The 17,422-nt window shown below is 38.5% G+C and overlaps 1 protein-coding gene across 1 annotated transcript; it reads left to right on the forward strand.

Moving 5' to 3' along the window:
* The first annotated feature begins 4,642 nt into the window (after window positions 1–4,642).
* On the forward strand, window positions 4,643–15,814 carry LOC139723004 (alpha-N-acetyl-neuraminyl-2,3-beta-galactosyl-1,3-N-acetyl-galactosaminide alpha-2,6-sialyltransferase-like). The gene is made up of 7 exons (XM_071634283.1): window positions 4,643–4,656; window positions 4,688–4,760; window positions 7,610–7,891; window positions 8,539–8,684; window positions 10,156–10,272; window positions 13,425–13,586; window positions 14,611–15,814. The coding sequence occupies exons 1-7, from the start codon at window positions 4,643–4,645 to the stop codon at window positions 15,035–15,037; spliced, it is 1,221 nt and encodes a 406-aa protein (XP_071490384.1). The 3' UTR covers window positions 15,038–15,814.
* The last annotated feature ends 1,608 nt before the right edge of the window (window positions 15,815–17,422 follow it).

The raw sequence follows: 17,422 nt of genomic DNA on the forward strand, positions 1-17,422 counted from the left end.
CATTACTGTATCTGTCGTACATGGTATCCATCCGTGTGTAGATATGATAGTATAGCCGTCGGTAGCGGCTTGCTAACGGTGATTGCAGATCAGATGTGATGGAATTGAGCTAAAAAGTAGCATCTGGTCGTGCCTCATTTCCGATTACCATCCCATTATAGCCTATTTCCTTCTGATCGTCGTACCTTTTCTCCCCCTGCCCCCTCCGGTCGCTCCGTCCCTATAAATCACATCCGGGGAACACACCCCTGGAGTGCTATACGTTGTATAATTCTGCACCCCTGCGGAGCTTCCTAACACGTCAAAGCCAATTTTATCTCCTCGTGTGAAGATTGCGGTCATTGTTGCATGTTCGCCACTGCGTCATCATCCATCCATGCCCCACCCCTTTCTACCTCTTCTCCTCCTCCCCCTCTTCCTACGCCCCTCCCCCCTTATACATTTTTGTGCTTGGAGTGCAATGTCATCGCCATGTTTAACCTAATGAGTACAGCAACCTGGTGGATCCTTTATGGACTCTAATAGGAATTGGTCTTCGGGGAAAACGGGAAAACTTAATTCACTCTAATAAAATTAAGTTAAATCGAATAAGCAGAATGATAGATGTGTTACAAAAAAAAAAGTGAACTTAAGATAAACCACAAGAAAATGAAGGAATTTAAAAGTTTCAGACGTTTCATGAAATGATGATAATGGTCACAAGCACACACCCAAAGAGATATGGATAATGTCATTCGTTTCACTATATACTGTCAAACTGCATGTTTTGTACATGAATATATTGTAAAATATATTATATATATACTTATACATTTATATATCCATACTCGATGATTGTCCATCTTAATTTTCACCACTGTTCAAGACTGCAATGAACTAAATTGATGAGAAGCTTAAATGTTTTTCGTTGTCGTCAATTTCAAACAGTCAACATTTGTCAAGATTTGTGGGTACGTCAGTGAGAGGTTTGTGAGGTGATGACGTCATCATCTCATCTAATTATAGCATATGTCGCCACGATCTCAGTTGGATTAAAACATATGGAGCTTTAAATTCCCACATATTTTCCGTATTGATATCAAACTATCTGTACTATCTTTGAATGCCAGACTATTGATGGAATATTTCCATATCAAAGGTCGTAAATGAAGAGAAATATAATCACTATATACTCCGTGTGTCAGCATGTATGTCTGTCACACACACATTCACACACGCGCGCACACGCACGCACACACACACGCATATATACACACACACATACACACTCCAATAACAAATACGGTTATTCCAAAGAGATATACCATTGTATACCCTCTTCATATTATTTGAATCTGCATTATTGAACGGCGTTCTTTGAACATTTTCAGTCCAATAAAGAACCACATTCTCTTCAAATTCACTAACCCCGGGGAAAAATGATATTGATGGTCTTTTCTCATCTTATTTGCTGTCTGGAAACGGACGAAGACGATACGAGTATAGATTAAAAAGGAGACAAAATGTCTAAAACTCGCAAGATCTGCTTGTTGAAGCCTCAGGAAAGTTCGGTAACCAAGTTGGTAACGGGGAAAATATGTTTGCTGTAATGAATTTGGTTTACTCAATTTCGCATCTGCGATTGTGTAAATCTTCTGTAACCATTTTTGAGATTATATATATTTTCATGATGATTGTCAAAAAAATGCACGAACGAGCAATGTCCTTATTCAGTCGCTATATCACAGTTTTTGTTGTCGTTGAATTGATCACTGTAATGAAAAGTCGTCAACCTTGCACCTGGTAATTCAACTCCAAACCGTTTAATTGTGCTCATACGAATATGCTTCTATCCATGTTTGTTGACGTTAGGCTTGATGATTAAAAAAACAACAACAAGAGCAAAAAACTTATTTACGCATGGAGTTAGATATTTTGTGGTTATTGTTTTTGTGGTTGAGTCTGTATCAAGCATTTAATGTTTTATCAAACAGGTTACATCTTACCCAAGAGCAGACATAATCTATTTTAAAAGCCTGCTTTAATTCAAACTGCATAAATGCTAAACAAAATATAAAAAAGAACATTTCTGAACACGAGCCCCGATGACTTATACCTTTGAACTCATCTCAATGTACATGCATAATTCGAGCGGAAGGAAACAATTTGTCAAAGAATTATTTTTGCGAAGTCAATTTTGACAGGGTTATCCCCTCCCCCTCCCCCCCCCCCCACCTACTATCGCCACCTCCTACCTTTAAAGTGAGTTTGCATGCTAATAAAAGAGACAAAAATGACGGGGCTTCGTTTTATTTCAAGCCCTTTCTGTTGAGGCATACGGATTTATCGGAACACGAGGATCTGTAAGGAGAATAAACGACAGTATAAACAGTATAGTGTAACTCGTGTGTGTCTTTGTGTAGGCAAATGGGAGGATGTTGCCAGAAGGTTGAAAATCCGGAAAGGACCATGTTTGCATACCAGTATTAAATCCTTTTGTGTGCTCCCAGCCAACGATTGAATCATTGCAAAGATGGTAGGTAGTTATATAGATATTTTCCTTATACATTTTGTCTTATTCTGTCAATTCTCTTTTTTTTTAAGCTTCTTTTCATTTTCTGGTTTCAAACGCAACTCACAACATCACCTCCTTTTCTTGGTGATGCTATGTACGTGTGCATGTTATATTAATGCTGTGTTGCATAATTCAATCTTCACACTGATTGCCGCTATACTATTGCCTCTATCATGTCTATGACTAGATTACTACGACATACAAGCCTATACACAAGTCTTGTTTGTCTTTTTAACCATAAAAAATACAAGTGATAATAAAATATACCGCCTGCAGCTACCACTTCAGAATAAAGCCAACACCAACATTTCTAATAAGCTTGGGATAACGAAAGTCACTCCTGTATTTACAGGGTGACAAATCAATAATGAGTAATTGCAGGTCAATATCAGTATTGTCATTTCTTATTTCAAAATATTACTGCAAATACACGTTGTAGTACGTGTATATACCTTCCGGGGGAAATGATATAGACCCTGCCATATATCAACCAGTATACCTAAATGGATTTCGCAAAGGACTCTCAATCTCAATGACACTTCTCGAGTTCGTTGATAAGATTGTTGATGCATTTGAAGATAATTAAGTTTAGTGGGTATATCGGCCTGTCCAAAGTATTTGACACCGTAGCTCATACATGATTGTTTTTATAAACTTTACGATCAAAAAGAATGTTTTTCGTGCCAAAAAAAGGTTTTCGAATTCGGTCCTTTTTATAAACTGTGAGCAATGCACTGGATTCAAACACTTACTAACTGCCCCGAAAAGAATTATTACTTTTGGTGTACCTCAATGCTTATTAGTTGGTCCACATTTATTCCTTTTATATATCAATGATTTACACGTACATAGATCATCCTCCGAGTTCTGTTTTATTCTAGATGAAAACATCTTATATTGTGTAATTAATGCACATTCATTATCCATTCATTATTCTTAATGCTGTATCCTTTTGTAAAATGTCAAATGTTTAATGAATTGGTTAAATAAACTTGAACTTGAACTTGAATTGGAAAATCAGCAATTGCGTATATAAAAAAAAAACAAGTCTGCAAATTCAGGCAAATGTAACTATGTCGCATTTCGTAAATCAAGGAAACAATGAATTAACCACATTTACAAACATTGCTGAATCAGAACATGATTTCTAGACTTGATTGTACAAAATTCCTGTGTGTAATAGTAAAATAAATGACTGTCTCGGTGCTATGCCTCCTTCAATGTATGTAAATTGTCATTGTGTATACATTTTCACTGCAATGATTTGGTATAGAAGGATTGTTACTTTATATTGAATAAGTCAGTCTAGAACTCCACTTTAAGCATGAGTAGAAAACAAAGAAAGTAATTTGTACCAACAGGCATGTTTTGTTTTGTTTTTTAAATTCACTGAGATAAAATAAGCATTTGTGATGTATGATTATTGATGTTCTCCTTAAAAAAAGGTGCCTGCCAGGACATCCACCTGACAGCATAATTGGTATTTGGCAATATCAATGGAAAAAGATTGTCACTGATTATGAATATAGGCCTACACATTCAATGCAAAATAATTAAATGGCTGCTTTCCCAGGTGTTAATAATGATATGGACCATTCTGGTCGTCTGGTGTAATCAAGTTCATCCATTGTTAGAACATGACTGATGAATTCCATAAATTGTTACGTCGGGCAATCCCCGGGGCAAGCTTTCTTTTATCGCTTAGAAAAGTGCCTAACCTTTTACTGAAAAGAAAGGTCATTTTTACTCACACAAGCTAAACTCCGAACTGGCTTAGTGAATAATTGAATTGAATTGAATTGAATTGAATTGAATTGAATTGAATTGAATTGAAATTAAATGAAATGAAATGAATTGAATTGAATTGAATTGAATTGAATTGAATTGAACTGAATTGAAATGAATTGAATTGAAGCCTTTCGTAATTTTTACCAATCTTCAGCGCCCAATCCGGTACCTCGCTGCCACGGTAGCATACTCTGTCGTCATTTCGCTGGTCTACGTAGCCTTCATCCACCGACAGGATCGCCTCACCGCACCGACAAGTACTGTGGCTCAGCGAATCAATCGTAAGAGGTTGCTGTCCAAATGGACCCCAAGGAGTGTGGTTCCCGTGGCTGGTCAAAATTTCAGCGACCATTGGCTAGAATTTCGCCCCGTGCAGCACAAGCAACATGAGGGGTACATGAATATTCTGTCTGGCCAGGTAAGAATCTCTCACATCACCTGACTCTGTATTATTATGTATATGTAATATATATATATATATATATATATATATATGCATTGACAGCAAATCTTGCACATTAATAGACGTGGCTGGTGTTGGGTAGCACCCCTTTAATCATCGAGCTTTCGGGCGAAAAGCCCTTCTTCAGGACCTATACAGTCAATGACAACAACGTATAAATAAAATCAACCTAGGTATAAAATCATACAAAACTCAACTAGCCTCATATACTATACATTTCAGAATATACTCAACATAAAACATACCTCAATTCAGCGCATTTTATAACAAACAAGGAAAAGTAGAAATTACGCGGTGCGTAAAATATGTCCCCGCCGGAAGTAGCATTTAGTAGCAAAATGTACAATATCGGTAAAAAATCAAGGTCAAAGGTCAAAGAAGTCAAAGGTCAAAATTCTGTGTAGAAGTTTTGAAGCCCTCACCTAGTGCCATCACAAAAAGCAAACGGAATCGAAATCGGGTTAGAAATGGCGAAGGAGTAGCATTTTGTAGCCAATGTACAATATAGGTCAAAAATCAAGGTCAAAGGTCAAAGAAGTCAAAGGTCAAAATTCTGTGTAGAAGTGTTAGCCCTCACCTAGTGCCATCACATGAAGAAAACGGAAATGAAATTGGGTTAGAAATGGCAAAGGAGTAGCATTTTGTAGCAAAATGTACAATGCAGGTCAAAAATCAAGGTCAAAGGTCAAAGAAGTCAAAGGTCAAAATTCTGTGTAGAAGTTTTGAAGCCCTCACCTAGTGCCATCACATAAAGCAAACGGAATCGAAATCGGGTTAGAAATGGCGAAGGAGTAGCATTTTGTAGCAAAATGTACAATATAGGTCAAAAATCAAGGTCAAAGGTCAAAGAAGTCAAAGGTCAAAATTCTGTGTAGAAGTTTTGAAGCCCTCACCTAGTGCCATCACATAAAGCAAACGGAATCGAAATCGGGTTAGAAATGGCGAAGGAGTAGCATTTTGTAGCCAATGTACAATATAGGTAAAAAATCAAGGTCAAAGGTCAAAGAAGTCAAAGGTCAAAATTCTGTGTAGAAGTTTTGAAGCCCTCACCTAGTGCCATCACATAAAGCAAACGGAATCGAAATCGGGTTAGAAATGGCGAAGGAGTAGCATTTTGTAGCCAATGTACAATATAGGTCAAAAATCAAGGTCAAAGGTCAAAGAAGTCAAAGGTCAAAATTCTGTGTAGAAGTTTTGAAGCCCTTACCTAGTGCCATCACATAAAGCAAACGGAATCGAAATCGGGTTAGAAATGGCGAAGGAGTAGCATTTTGAAGCAAAATGTACAATATAGGTCAAAGGTCAAGGTCAAAGGTCACAACTGAAATTCTGTGTAAAAGTTTCAAAGCTCCCATGTAGTGCTATCATATAAAGCAAACAGAATCAAAATTGGCTCATAAATGACAGAGAAGTAGCAAATTGAACATTTTGATCACACACGGACGCACAGACAGACAGACGGACGGACAGACAGACGGACGGACGGACACACGGACACACACACGTACGGAGCCCGTTTCATAGTCCCCTGCTCGAACTCGTTCGGCGGGGACATAAACAAATCAGCATATCTTATTACTAAATACAATCTCAAAACAAAACTTACTGTGTTGGTGCTGAGTGTGGTCTTGTAGTGTTGTCTGTGTGAAGGTTGTGGTCGGGGGTATCTTATATGTATTTGTGTATATGGGGGGGGGGGGGGGCGTTCCTGTACTAAGGCTCGTTCTCAATAATCAATCAAATGCTGATTTGTTTTTTGTTATAAAATGCGCTGAATTGAGGTATGTTTTATGTTTGAGTATATTCTGAAATGTATAGTATATGAGGCTAGTTGAGTTTTGTATGATTTTATACCTAGGTTGATTTTATTTATACGTTGTTGTCATTGACTGTATAGGTCCTGAAGAAGGGCTTTTCGCCCGAAAGCTCGATGATTAAAGGGGTGCTACCCAACACCAGCCACGTCTATTAATGTGCAAGATTTGCTGTCAATAGATTTACTGTTCTTGCACCGCCCCGCCATGTTGTGGTTTAGTCTTTTGATGTCAGTATATATATATATGCATATATACATACATAATACATACATATATATATATATATATATATATATATATATATTCACAAAATTCAAACAAAACGTGTTGCTGCTCTTGACAACAGTATACTAATAAAATACGCTCACTTTACGCGTCCTGATGATCAACTTTTGACCAAACTGTCATAACCCCAAAATGTGAACCTAGCATTTTTTTCGGTTCTGACTGTTGATTGAAGATTCAGAAGATATCAATGCTGTTTTCATTCCGATTTCATCTTAATGAGTTTGCATTGGAGGAATTAATGCAGTATGATTAATGTTATGCACCCTTTCCCCATCTTTCTTCCTTCTTTGAGTATATTCTTTCTTGTCCTTTTCCTATTCCTGTTACTTATTGCCATAGTTGTTGATACAATTATAATCGTTAACATTTACCAGTATAGCCATCGCCGTCACTATTATCATCATTATCATTTTTATTTTATCATTACTATAATTGCCATCATTATCGTCCTCATCATTGTTATTATAATAATGATAAAATTGCTGCAAGAAATAAAATTACTTTCATCGTTGTTATCAACGATGATGTAACAGTTGCAGCAGTATCGCATTTCTGTCGCTAGCACGATGTTAAGTACTAATGATAGCATTATTGTTTCTTGAGAAAGTAAATTTGATTTTGAGATACAGCTCGTTTGAATTGTTTAACTCTGATTGAAATGAAGTAAAACGATCTGCATGTTCTCTTCTCATTCCTCAGCCTCTCCGTCTGTCTTGCAGTTCGTGTGCCGTCGTCTCCAGTTCGGGCCACCTCCTAAAGACCGACGCCGGGCACGAGATCGACTCCGCCGAGTGCGTCTTCCGCATGAACAGCGCTCCCGTTCGCGGCTTCGAGCGCGACGTCGGCTCGAAGACCACGGTGCGGTCGATCGCCCACGTCAACCTAGCGAGGGCGTTTGAGAAGACGGACAATGCGAGAAAAGAACTGCTGCAGGACAACGACACCCGCAGCGAGTACCTACTCATTAACTGGATGAACAGGGTAATAGTACCGGGTACACAAAATATCGCTTTGAGGTGCAAGGTTATAAAACTATCACTGTCGAGAAATCACCGATGGAAAATAGTTTTAACTGTTTTGTTTTATATACCACATCCCACTTAATTGAGATATCTATGCTAAATCAAGACAAAGAAATGAAGTTGTCGTCCCACTGGTCAGAGAAATAACAGAAAGTATGATTTCACAATGCGCAACATATCTTACGTGCATACTGAAAAACCGCTATAGCTGACTGCCGGACAGTATAGCGAAAACTATAACTGCACTTTTAGATTCTTTAACCAATCATAATCGGGGATTCATCAAATGAGACATAAATTGTATATATGATATACAAACAGTGAATCTCCATGAGTGCCGTCGTGGTGCATTTTACAAGATTTCCCACGAATCTAAGCGGCTCATGATAGTTGTTTGGCAGAGCTACGTCATGTGAATCTCAGTTTCTCATTAGTTGCTGGATGTGGCCAAATCTATTTCATTCCAGTACTGTACTGTGTGTGATGCATAAAATCTATTCATCCCACTCGAAAAGATTCGTGATACAAATATCTAATAATATTGGTATAATAATAGGGCCTATAAGTATGCTATACTATAGCTATTGTGTATATGTCATGCAACAGGTGAATGTACGGAGGCTACAGGATCGTGAGTACAGGTATGCAGTCCTTCTGGCTCATCTCTACCCTAAGGTCAACTTCTATGGATTTAGCTCAGACCAGATGCACTACGCAGAGAGAGTCTTTAGAAAGGAGACTGGTGTGAGCAGGTATATTATTCTCTTAGAAATTTCGTCTCTCTCTATAGTATGCATTGTTGCATGAAATTGAAACAGAATTTGACATCCATCCCCATAAGCAAATAATGTATGACATGAAATGAAATGAAATGAAATATACCACACAACAACACCGTTAAAAAAAATAAATTACAAAATAGTCAAAAGTAAAAGAAAATTATTGTTGGTAAAAAAAAAAGAAAAAAAAGAGCCAGGGATAGCAAGCAGGTTAGTCGAGGCTAGTCCTTTTACAATACAATTATGATATAATTACTTACAGTTTTGAAGCATTGCAATATTTACAGAAGTAATGTTTCAACATAAATATTTACAAGTTTTGATGGGAAATCATTAAATTGTCATTCGCTAAGAAATATTTTCGTAACGATTTGCGAAAGGTTTAGGTGAGTTTGTATATCAGCAAGTTCCACTAATGAATATTCACCCCTATTTATTAGCAATCATTCGCATAAATTTTGTGAAATCTTGAAAAAAAAATGTGTCAGTAACCCCTTTCTCTTAGGAATCGTTCACCGATTATGATGACTGGCAAAGTAACGTTATGGGATCATCCTATATTTGCACACGTACTAACCAAATGGAGGTATCGAAAGCACGTTACAAACTGCCACCTCGGCACTGATAGTGGTCTCTCAAAGTCAGCCTGATTGACCTGTGACGTAACGTACTTTTGCCGTTACATGAATCGTGTCACGGCACTTTCATGGGGGATGTCAACCACATACTTCTGAGCCATGATATCGATTTTATTTCGCTACTCAATTCTTACCAGTGAGAATGATCTTTTTTCGTAATTAGTTTTTATTTAAACGATTAGGGCCTTCCTCACTACTCTCATAGACTATAAAGTGAAAAAAGTGAAGGGCTAGAATGTTAAACCAGGTGGAGACCTTAAAGATGAAAATTATGACGCAGGGAGCATCATAATATCTGGAATGATTACGACAGACTAATACTCAGAGGGAAATAGAGCAACGTTTGGTGACGGTGAACTTGACGATTACATTAGATAGGGTCTATGGGGCGCCAAGTGTCGCATGGTCGATTTCGTTACGAAATCAGTCATTTTGTCGACGAATAATTATTTATTCGTATTCGTAACGAAATCGACCGTGCGACACTTGGCGGCCCATAGAGCTTATCCTCGAAGATAGCTTATCCTTGAGGTTAAGGATAAACATCTGAACGTAGCTATTAATAATTTGCATTTATATAACGCATCCCCCACAGTCATGTATTATAAAATCTCTGTGCGCTTTACAAAACTTCCGTCCTATACATCAGAAAAAGGATAAGCTTTTTATTAAGACTTCACAAAGTGCTTCCAGACTCATTACAATGAATCTTCTTCTTCGTCATCTTCCACGTCTGTATATCTTTCTATGGCTCGTTCTCCATTCACCATACACGCTAATAATTCAATACATCTATCCCCACACAGACAACAGGCGAACACGTGGTTGTCCACGGGCTGGTTTACCATGCTAGCCGCCATCGACATTTGTGACGACATCATCGTCTACGGGATGGCATATGACGACTACTGCTCCGATATTAGGTTTGGACATGTTGTTTGATTTGACCTGATTTGGTTTGATATAACTATGATATATTTCGACATTATATATAGAAAAGAGGGCAGTTTGATCGGCGGAAAAAAAAAAAGATTCACTTACTCGTACCAACGTCCAGGATTCTGATGACGACAGTGTTGACGTCAAAGTTGATGATGACGAGTCCTCCAATGATGATTTTAGTAATCATAATAACAGTATATAATTATATGCAGCGAGTAATACGTAAAGGCTTAAAAAGCATTGGCAGCATTAACGTTAATGATCACGTGTTGTTGAATGACGACATACGGTAGGTCTTACGCATCGAACGACGTCTTGATAACTGCATGATTCTTATTGGTTCGAATGACATGACATCACTATCTTTGTTATCGCTTCAGTTTACGATTCTTGCACCATACTCATAAATGTATATCTGGTAGGGTCTATCATACTTGTATATAGCAGGTATACTTGTAAAGCATTTTATCGTTTGTCTTCGGTTCTCCGATGGAACAGTGGCTACCACTACGCATGACATTTTCGCTACCACAAACGTACAAACTTCTACGGGATTTGTAGATGCGATGAACCATTAGGGCATATACCTGCTGTCAGGACAGAAAGTGAATCACACAGTCCATAAATTTTCCCACAATGTGGTTGTGAAAACATATTTAGTAATATTAAAACTCATCAACTATCCAGTCAGTATATGTTACGTACCACTATACTCAAAGAGTAAACTTGTTGAATTTAAATCTAGTTTCCGCGAAGATTGATGCAAACGGCTGCTATGATGTGTAACAGTGGTATAATTATAAGGTCCTATTTTAAGAAAAATTGTCGTAGATTACGTGATCGTGCGATTGCAGAGTATCTACATGGTTATCGGGAAGGAATTAAGAGTTTGTAAATCTTTTTAGCGATAATGATAAAATCTGGAGACAAAGGAGGCCTAAAGAGATTCAATAACCTTCCCGAAATAGCACGTTCAACTTTTGAGGTTATGCAGCGTACTGTGTATTCGTTGACAACAAAGGTCTCTGTCTGTGTGTCATGTTATGTGGGTTTAGTAGAAAAAAATACTTTAAGAACACATGCTGTCAACTTCAGCATCGCAACCAGCACAAAGCAGCTGTTGTACCTGGAGAGCATCCAACACCGCTTCCTGATTCGCATTTCACAGTGTGTTCACCTAAGTGAAGAGTTTGATCGCAAAACGACTTAACTTCATGCTCGTTTCTTTGAGATATTTGAGATTAAAGCTACTAAAAAGCAAAGACAATAATCAGAAACTGTAGGACTTTTTTATCGTAACTTTAAGACTATTCTTTATTATGTCACAAGTTAGGTATCGGGTGGAAAGGTTTCAGTTTGCTCTGCCTAATGGACTTACTTTAAAGGGGATGGCTAGTAACTGATCAGTTGGAATCAGTGGGAATGCTGGGGGATGATTGTTCCAATTCTTGTGGGATTCATTTAAGAGTACATTACATATCTATTGTTGTGTGAAAATTATTTGCTTCAGAACGGTCTCATATTCAAGTAATGTGCAGTTTAATGCCCCGTCACTGTACAGGCATGCTAGCCTGGAACCATCAAACTACACATTACTTGAATATGAGACCATTTTGAAGCAAATAATTTTCACACAATAGATATATAATGTACTCTTAAATAAATCCCACAAGGATTGGAACAATCATCCCCCAGCATTCCCACTGATTCCCACTGATCAGTTACTAGCCATCCCCTTTAAAATGATCAAAAGTGACACTTAATCCGTTTTACTACCAAACTCTGAATATATTGTCAGTCATTTGATTTTAAAGTCTGCATAGAATACTAAAACTTAATATTCCATTATTACTGCGTTGAAATAATTTCCTCGATTGACATGGTATTTTGGCATATGCTGTCACGAAAATGTTAAAAGAGCGTATAAAGTAATATGAGAATATGTTTTCCCATATTACGTGATCCGTATGCTTATGAATCGCTGAATTGTACAATATATTTTGACCAGCCCGTATAGTCCATGGGCCAGGCCAGATATTGGTACCATCTGAGGTGGCACAACCTTTTTGGTGTCATTTTGTTTGTCGGGCATAGATATGCTTATCAAGCTATGATAGCATTTCCAAATGAGTAGCTTAGTCATAGTAAATGAATTTTTAACCAATTTGGTCTCGTTGTTATATCCCTATACTTCTGAATCGAAACTAACCGCCATACAAAGAAGAGCACTGTCTTCTGTATGTTCCATAGAGCTGTAAAATGCAGCTCTATGGTATGTTCACAGGTGTTCTGTTGTAAACGCGGTGCGCTTAGTCTTTATTCAAGGCAGCGAAGGGAATATCCAAAGGTTATGATGTCCACAGCGCTTAGTCTTTATTCTAGACGGCGAAGGGAATATCCAAAGCGTATGATACAGTGTATATCCTTTTATCTAAAAACAACAACAACAACAAAAGCAATTCCTCGTGAATTTTACCGTATCTTTCAATTATTTATCATTTTCCGGCGAAAACGCTACGGTGAAAACGCTGATACCACGCCAATGTCGCTTTATTTCCCTCCAATAATGAAAGATAATGCAAAAACAATGTACCGGTACACTACAATACATTATAATAAATAACACTGTAAATGAACAGAGTGATTTTTGTTTACTGATGTATTTGTTGAGAGGGTGGTATAAAAACAGTATAGATAATCCCTTTTATGAGGAACTTTAGATATGATAACGGTACATTGGTCTAGATAAAGAACTATGCGCACCGCGTGACAGCTGTGGACATCATAACCCTTTGGATATTCCCTTCGCTGCCTTGAATAAAGCTAAGCGCACCGCGTTTACAACAGAACACCTGTGGACATACAGAAGGCAGTGCTCTTCTTTGTATAGCGGTTTAGTTTCGATTCAGAAGTATAGGGATATAAATACGAGACCAAATTGGTTAAAAATTCATTTATTATGACTAAGCTACTCATTTGGAAATGCTATCATAGCTTGATAAGCATATCTATGCCCGACAAACAAAATGACACCAAAAAGGTTGTGCCACCTCAGATGGTACCAACAACCCATTTTTCGGGTCTTGGCCCATGGACTAGTACCAATAATCACTCATATTTGTTGTTTCTATAGCAACGAGACGCGCAGCGTACCCTACCACTACTACGAGCCGCACGGGATGAAGGAGTGCGCGTACTACAACGTGAGTGAGACACGCCTGGACGGGGGCCACCTGTTCATCACGGAGAAAGCTATCTTCAAGCGATGGACGCTCAACCACTCCATCAGTTTCAAGTAACGTTTGCCACAATCCAAAGTGCATCCACGTTGATATGTCATTTGCTTTCCTGGAAGCTCAAAATGGTTTCTCTTACATTTTGTTTTGTCTTTGTTTTCGGCAGTGTTCGTAATGACTAATGACTTATCAGTCGGATATCAATCATCTCGAGCGAAGGGAGAGACAAATTATATCTGGGGTTCTCACACGTTTGTCCAACAGAGAGATAATCGTGTCACATTCAAATATGCAAATTAGATGCTGTGGTGATGTGATGGCCTCTCCCGTTCATTATCATTTTTTTTTAATGCACCAAATCTGCTTCTCTTTTTTTTCATTATGATCGCTATCATTGTTTCGCAGAGTCATGGTAACGCTCGAGAATTCCGTAACTTTCTTTTTTGGATCAGATTTAAATGAAATTCACCTTTACGTGTTTTTACATTACTTCTGTCACTACAGTTGGCTTGTACTAGTATATTGAGTCTACAAGTCTACAAGAGACTTCTTTTCTGAACATAATTGTTACAATGAAGATGCTTATACGTCTTGAAGGGTTTTCGCCTTAAAAGGATCTACCTTTTCTTCCTTTTGGAGGGTTGTGATTGTGATTGTGATTGCGATTGCGATTGCGTGTGTGTGTGTGTGTGAGCGCGCTGGTCGATAATTGGTCTTAAGTACTACAATCACGTGACTAATGAAGCTATATAGTGCAGATCTATCGCAATCGTTACATTGCGAGCAGTGACGTCATGTCAGGTAACGTATATTCAAGAATTTCACTGCCTGCCGACGGAACTAGAGGGGTGGTTAATGTATATTTATGTAGACCAGCCAATATAACAAATATTGCTCTGTCTATCATTATACCACTTGACAGTCCCTTTGGAGTATACACTTTACCCTCGAGACAATGTTTTCCCTCAGCGCTACGCGCATCGGGAAAATTAAGTTCTGCGGGCGGGGATGTCAAGTGGAATATTACACCTCTGAATGAGCGATAGCTATATTATATTCCTCATTTTCTTCTGATCGCCACAGATATCCATCGTGGCCAGTAGATCATGAAGTCGACCAGCCCCTGGACTCGCCGTTCCTTCGGCGGTACCGGGAGCTGATGAACCAGACCAACTATGCTGTTCACAGTGTGCGGGACTACCTGCAGCTGGAGCGGGAGGCTAAGCGACGCGCACTGGCGGAGGAACGGACGATCGAACTCAAGCACGGCAATCGCACGTTCGTGATCGAGCGGCGACAGCTGATCCAGAAGGTTCTAGAACTCGTGCCCGAGGCGGAACCGATAGCAAAGGGCGGCGCCATCGGGCAAGTCTCAGACAAACAATATGCAAGGAATAGGGAGGAGAGACGCATTCGCCGAGCGCGCGCGCACGAGAGGCGCCAAAAGAGCAGGACTATGCGAAGGATAGAGAAAATATTGCGCGTGAAGGCGGAAAATGTCAACAGATAATACATGGCACTGAGCTGGGACTCATTAAGGTCATATCATACCCGATAATATACTGCCGCAAATCAAGGTTTTGCATCTTAATGTGAAATGTGCTGAATGTGTGGATCCAAGCCAAAGGATGGTAGGGTATACTTTATTTCTTTATTTCTTTCTTTCTCTCTTTCTTTTTTTTTCGCATAATGAGCAACATATGAAATGGATGGGGGGGGGGGGGTCTTGGAACAAGGAAACAATAAGCAGATTTTATGATCGTTAAAAAATCTATTGGGGAATATTAATGTACCTTGCATCACGATTCTTTTAAAAAGAATAGAATTTCATTACTGGGGCTTTCTTTATATACTATATTCAATATGAAACCTTTGACAGGAAACTTGTAGCAGTTGATCACTGATTTTTTTATTATTATTATTTTTTTGTTTTGTTGTAATAACAGCTTAAAAATAGCGTCCAAATACAGGCAATTTTTACAGTTAAAAAGAATGATAAAAATCACATTTTAGAGGATCTTCTATGACCCATATCATTCAAGTGTCATTTGAAGATGGCTTCATAATATTATGTATGTCATCGTGCCTGACACACCGCCAATCATATTTGCGTAAAATTTTTGCAATTGAGTGGTATCAATCATGTTTGGTTCAGTTTTCTGTTGACCATGACTCATCACAACCCGTTGCTAAATACTCGTCATCCTGAACACTGGCTCAGAGATTAGATTGCATCATCTATTTGTCACATTTGTACCAAGAATGTAATTTGGAGATCTCAGATATATTAAGGGTGTACGTAGGGCTTGACACTAACTCTTTCTTTTTCCTAGTGGCCCATTCAGGTGAGGCATCTAAAATCTTTAAATCTAAAATGCAATGGCTTGGAATAAACGGAAACATAATAATACATTTTGAATCATACGTGCCCGATCCTGCCACCAAAAGACAGGGGCGGCGCAGCCGTGGGGGCCGTGGGGGCTCGGGCCCCCACACTTTTTGTGCACCATACAAAGGAATACATAAGAAATGGACGGGTAGAGATGAGCCAAGGACCTTTTTTTTTTGGCTTGTCAGCTGAAGAAACCCGGAAGTGGACGGGTAGAGATGAGCTGAGGACCCTTTTTTTTTTTTTTTTTTTTTTTTTTTTTTTTTTTTTTTTTTTTTGCTTGTTAGCTCATGAAACCCGGAGCCCCCACACTTTTGAAAACAGTGCGCCGGCTCTGAAAGATAGCTTTTTTTAAAGAAATTTGGTGGACCTGACATTAACTCTAAGTGGCCCGAAGCTACTGGGCCACCGCTAATAATGTCGAGCCCTGGTGTACATATCAATAACAAATGCTTTCCATTTTTGAAACGAACTACAGTGTATGAATAGTAGTAACGTGCATAAGAGAAATTACCAAATATTTCTACATGTAAGTTGTTACTCTGTTACCACAGTTTGTTATCTTGACAAAATGCAGTGTAAAGCTAACAAGAAAGAAAAAAAAAGATATGGCAGGTACTGTTAAAGCCATTGCACAGTTATAGCCTGAGCATGCGCAGATGAAGGTCACTGCAGACTTCTTGAAATTGGCTTGTAACTTCGGTACAGTAAAACCACAAAAGTTTGCGTGCATTTTAATTTAGAGAATTTCGTGAGCCAAGACTCACAAAATGAAAATGCACAAAAAAGTTTTTTTTTTTTGTCTACACTATAACATGCATTGAATGCCAGTGGCAATTCGCGAAAATGTCATGCCACAAACAAAGCGGGTTGGCTCCAATTTGCCAACATTGCATGCCGCAAAAATATCTCGCTTTACAGTTTTTCAAAAACTGGATTAGTCTTTGTGAAAACCATGCTATTAATATTTACATATGAACTAGGCGCATATCTGAATGTACTTGTGAATGTGTATTTTTTTTTAAAACCAAATCATCAAAAGTCAATAATGCAGCACTCTCCTACATGTAAATAGCCACTTTCTGCTTGGCTGTTTACAACTGCCATTTTAATGAAGAGATTATTTAATAGTAATCCTTGATGAATAAGTCTTTGATCTAGAGGTCACTGCAGATCATGGTTATCTGTGAACTGGCTTTATTCCTGGCTACTGAGTGAAAAGCTACGGAAAGTGCCATCTCTGCTAGAATCCCATCCCTTTGTGTACGGCAGGCCTTGTGAGTCTGAAAGACCCCAAGACTCTGTGAAGAATGTATGACTTTGCTTTTGTCCTTACCACTTATAGTGCTTGACAGTAAATCCTTTAGGGAGTAGAAAAACTAGGATAGACAAAAGTTTTGGACACTTGAGACTGATAAGATAAAGAGCACAAATAGCATTATTTTTTTCTTTACGTACTCTCGCTGCTGCCAAACAGCTTTCATCTCATATGCGCCACAGCACAAG

Source organism: Diadema antillarum, unplaced genomic scaffold (genome assembly GCF_040938485.1).
Source record: "Diadema antillarum isolate AM-2024a unplaced genomic scaffold, OU_Dant_1.0 scf00000180, whole genome shotgun sequence".
NCBI classification, from domain to species: Eukaryota; Metazoa; Echinodermata; class Echinoidea; order Diadematoida; family Diadematidae; genus Diadema; species Diadema antillarum.

Excerpts from the sequence above, each read along its gene's own strand:
- LOC139723004 (XM_071634283.1), top strand. Across the intron at positions 7,892-8,538 it reads TCATTAACTGGATGAACAGG|GTGAATGTACGGAGGCTACA; the intron begins GTAATAGTACCG and ends GTCATGCAACAG. Across the intron at positions 10,273-13,424 it reads GACTACTGCTCCGATATTAG|CAACGAGACGCGCAGCGTAC; the intron begins GTTTGGACATGT and ends TTGTTTCTATAG.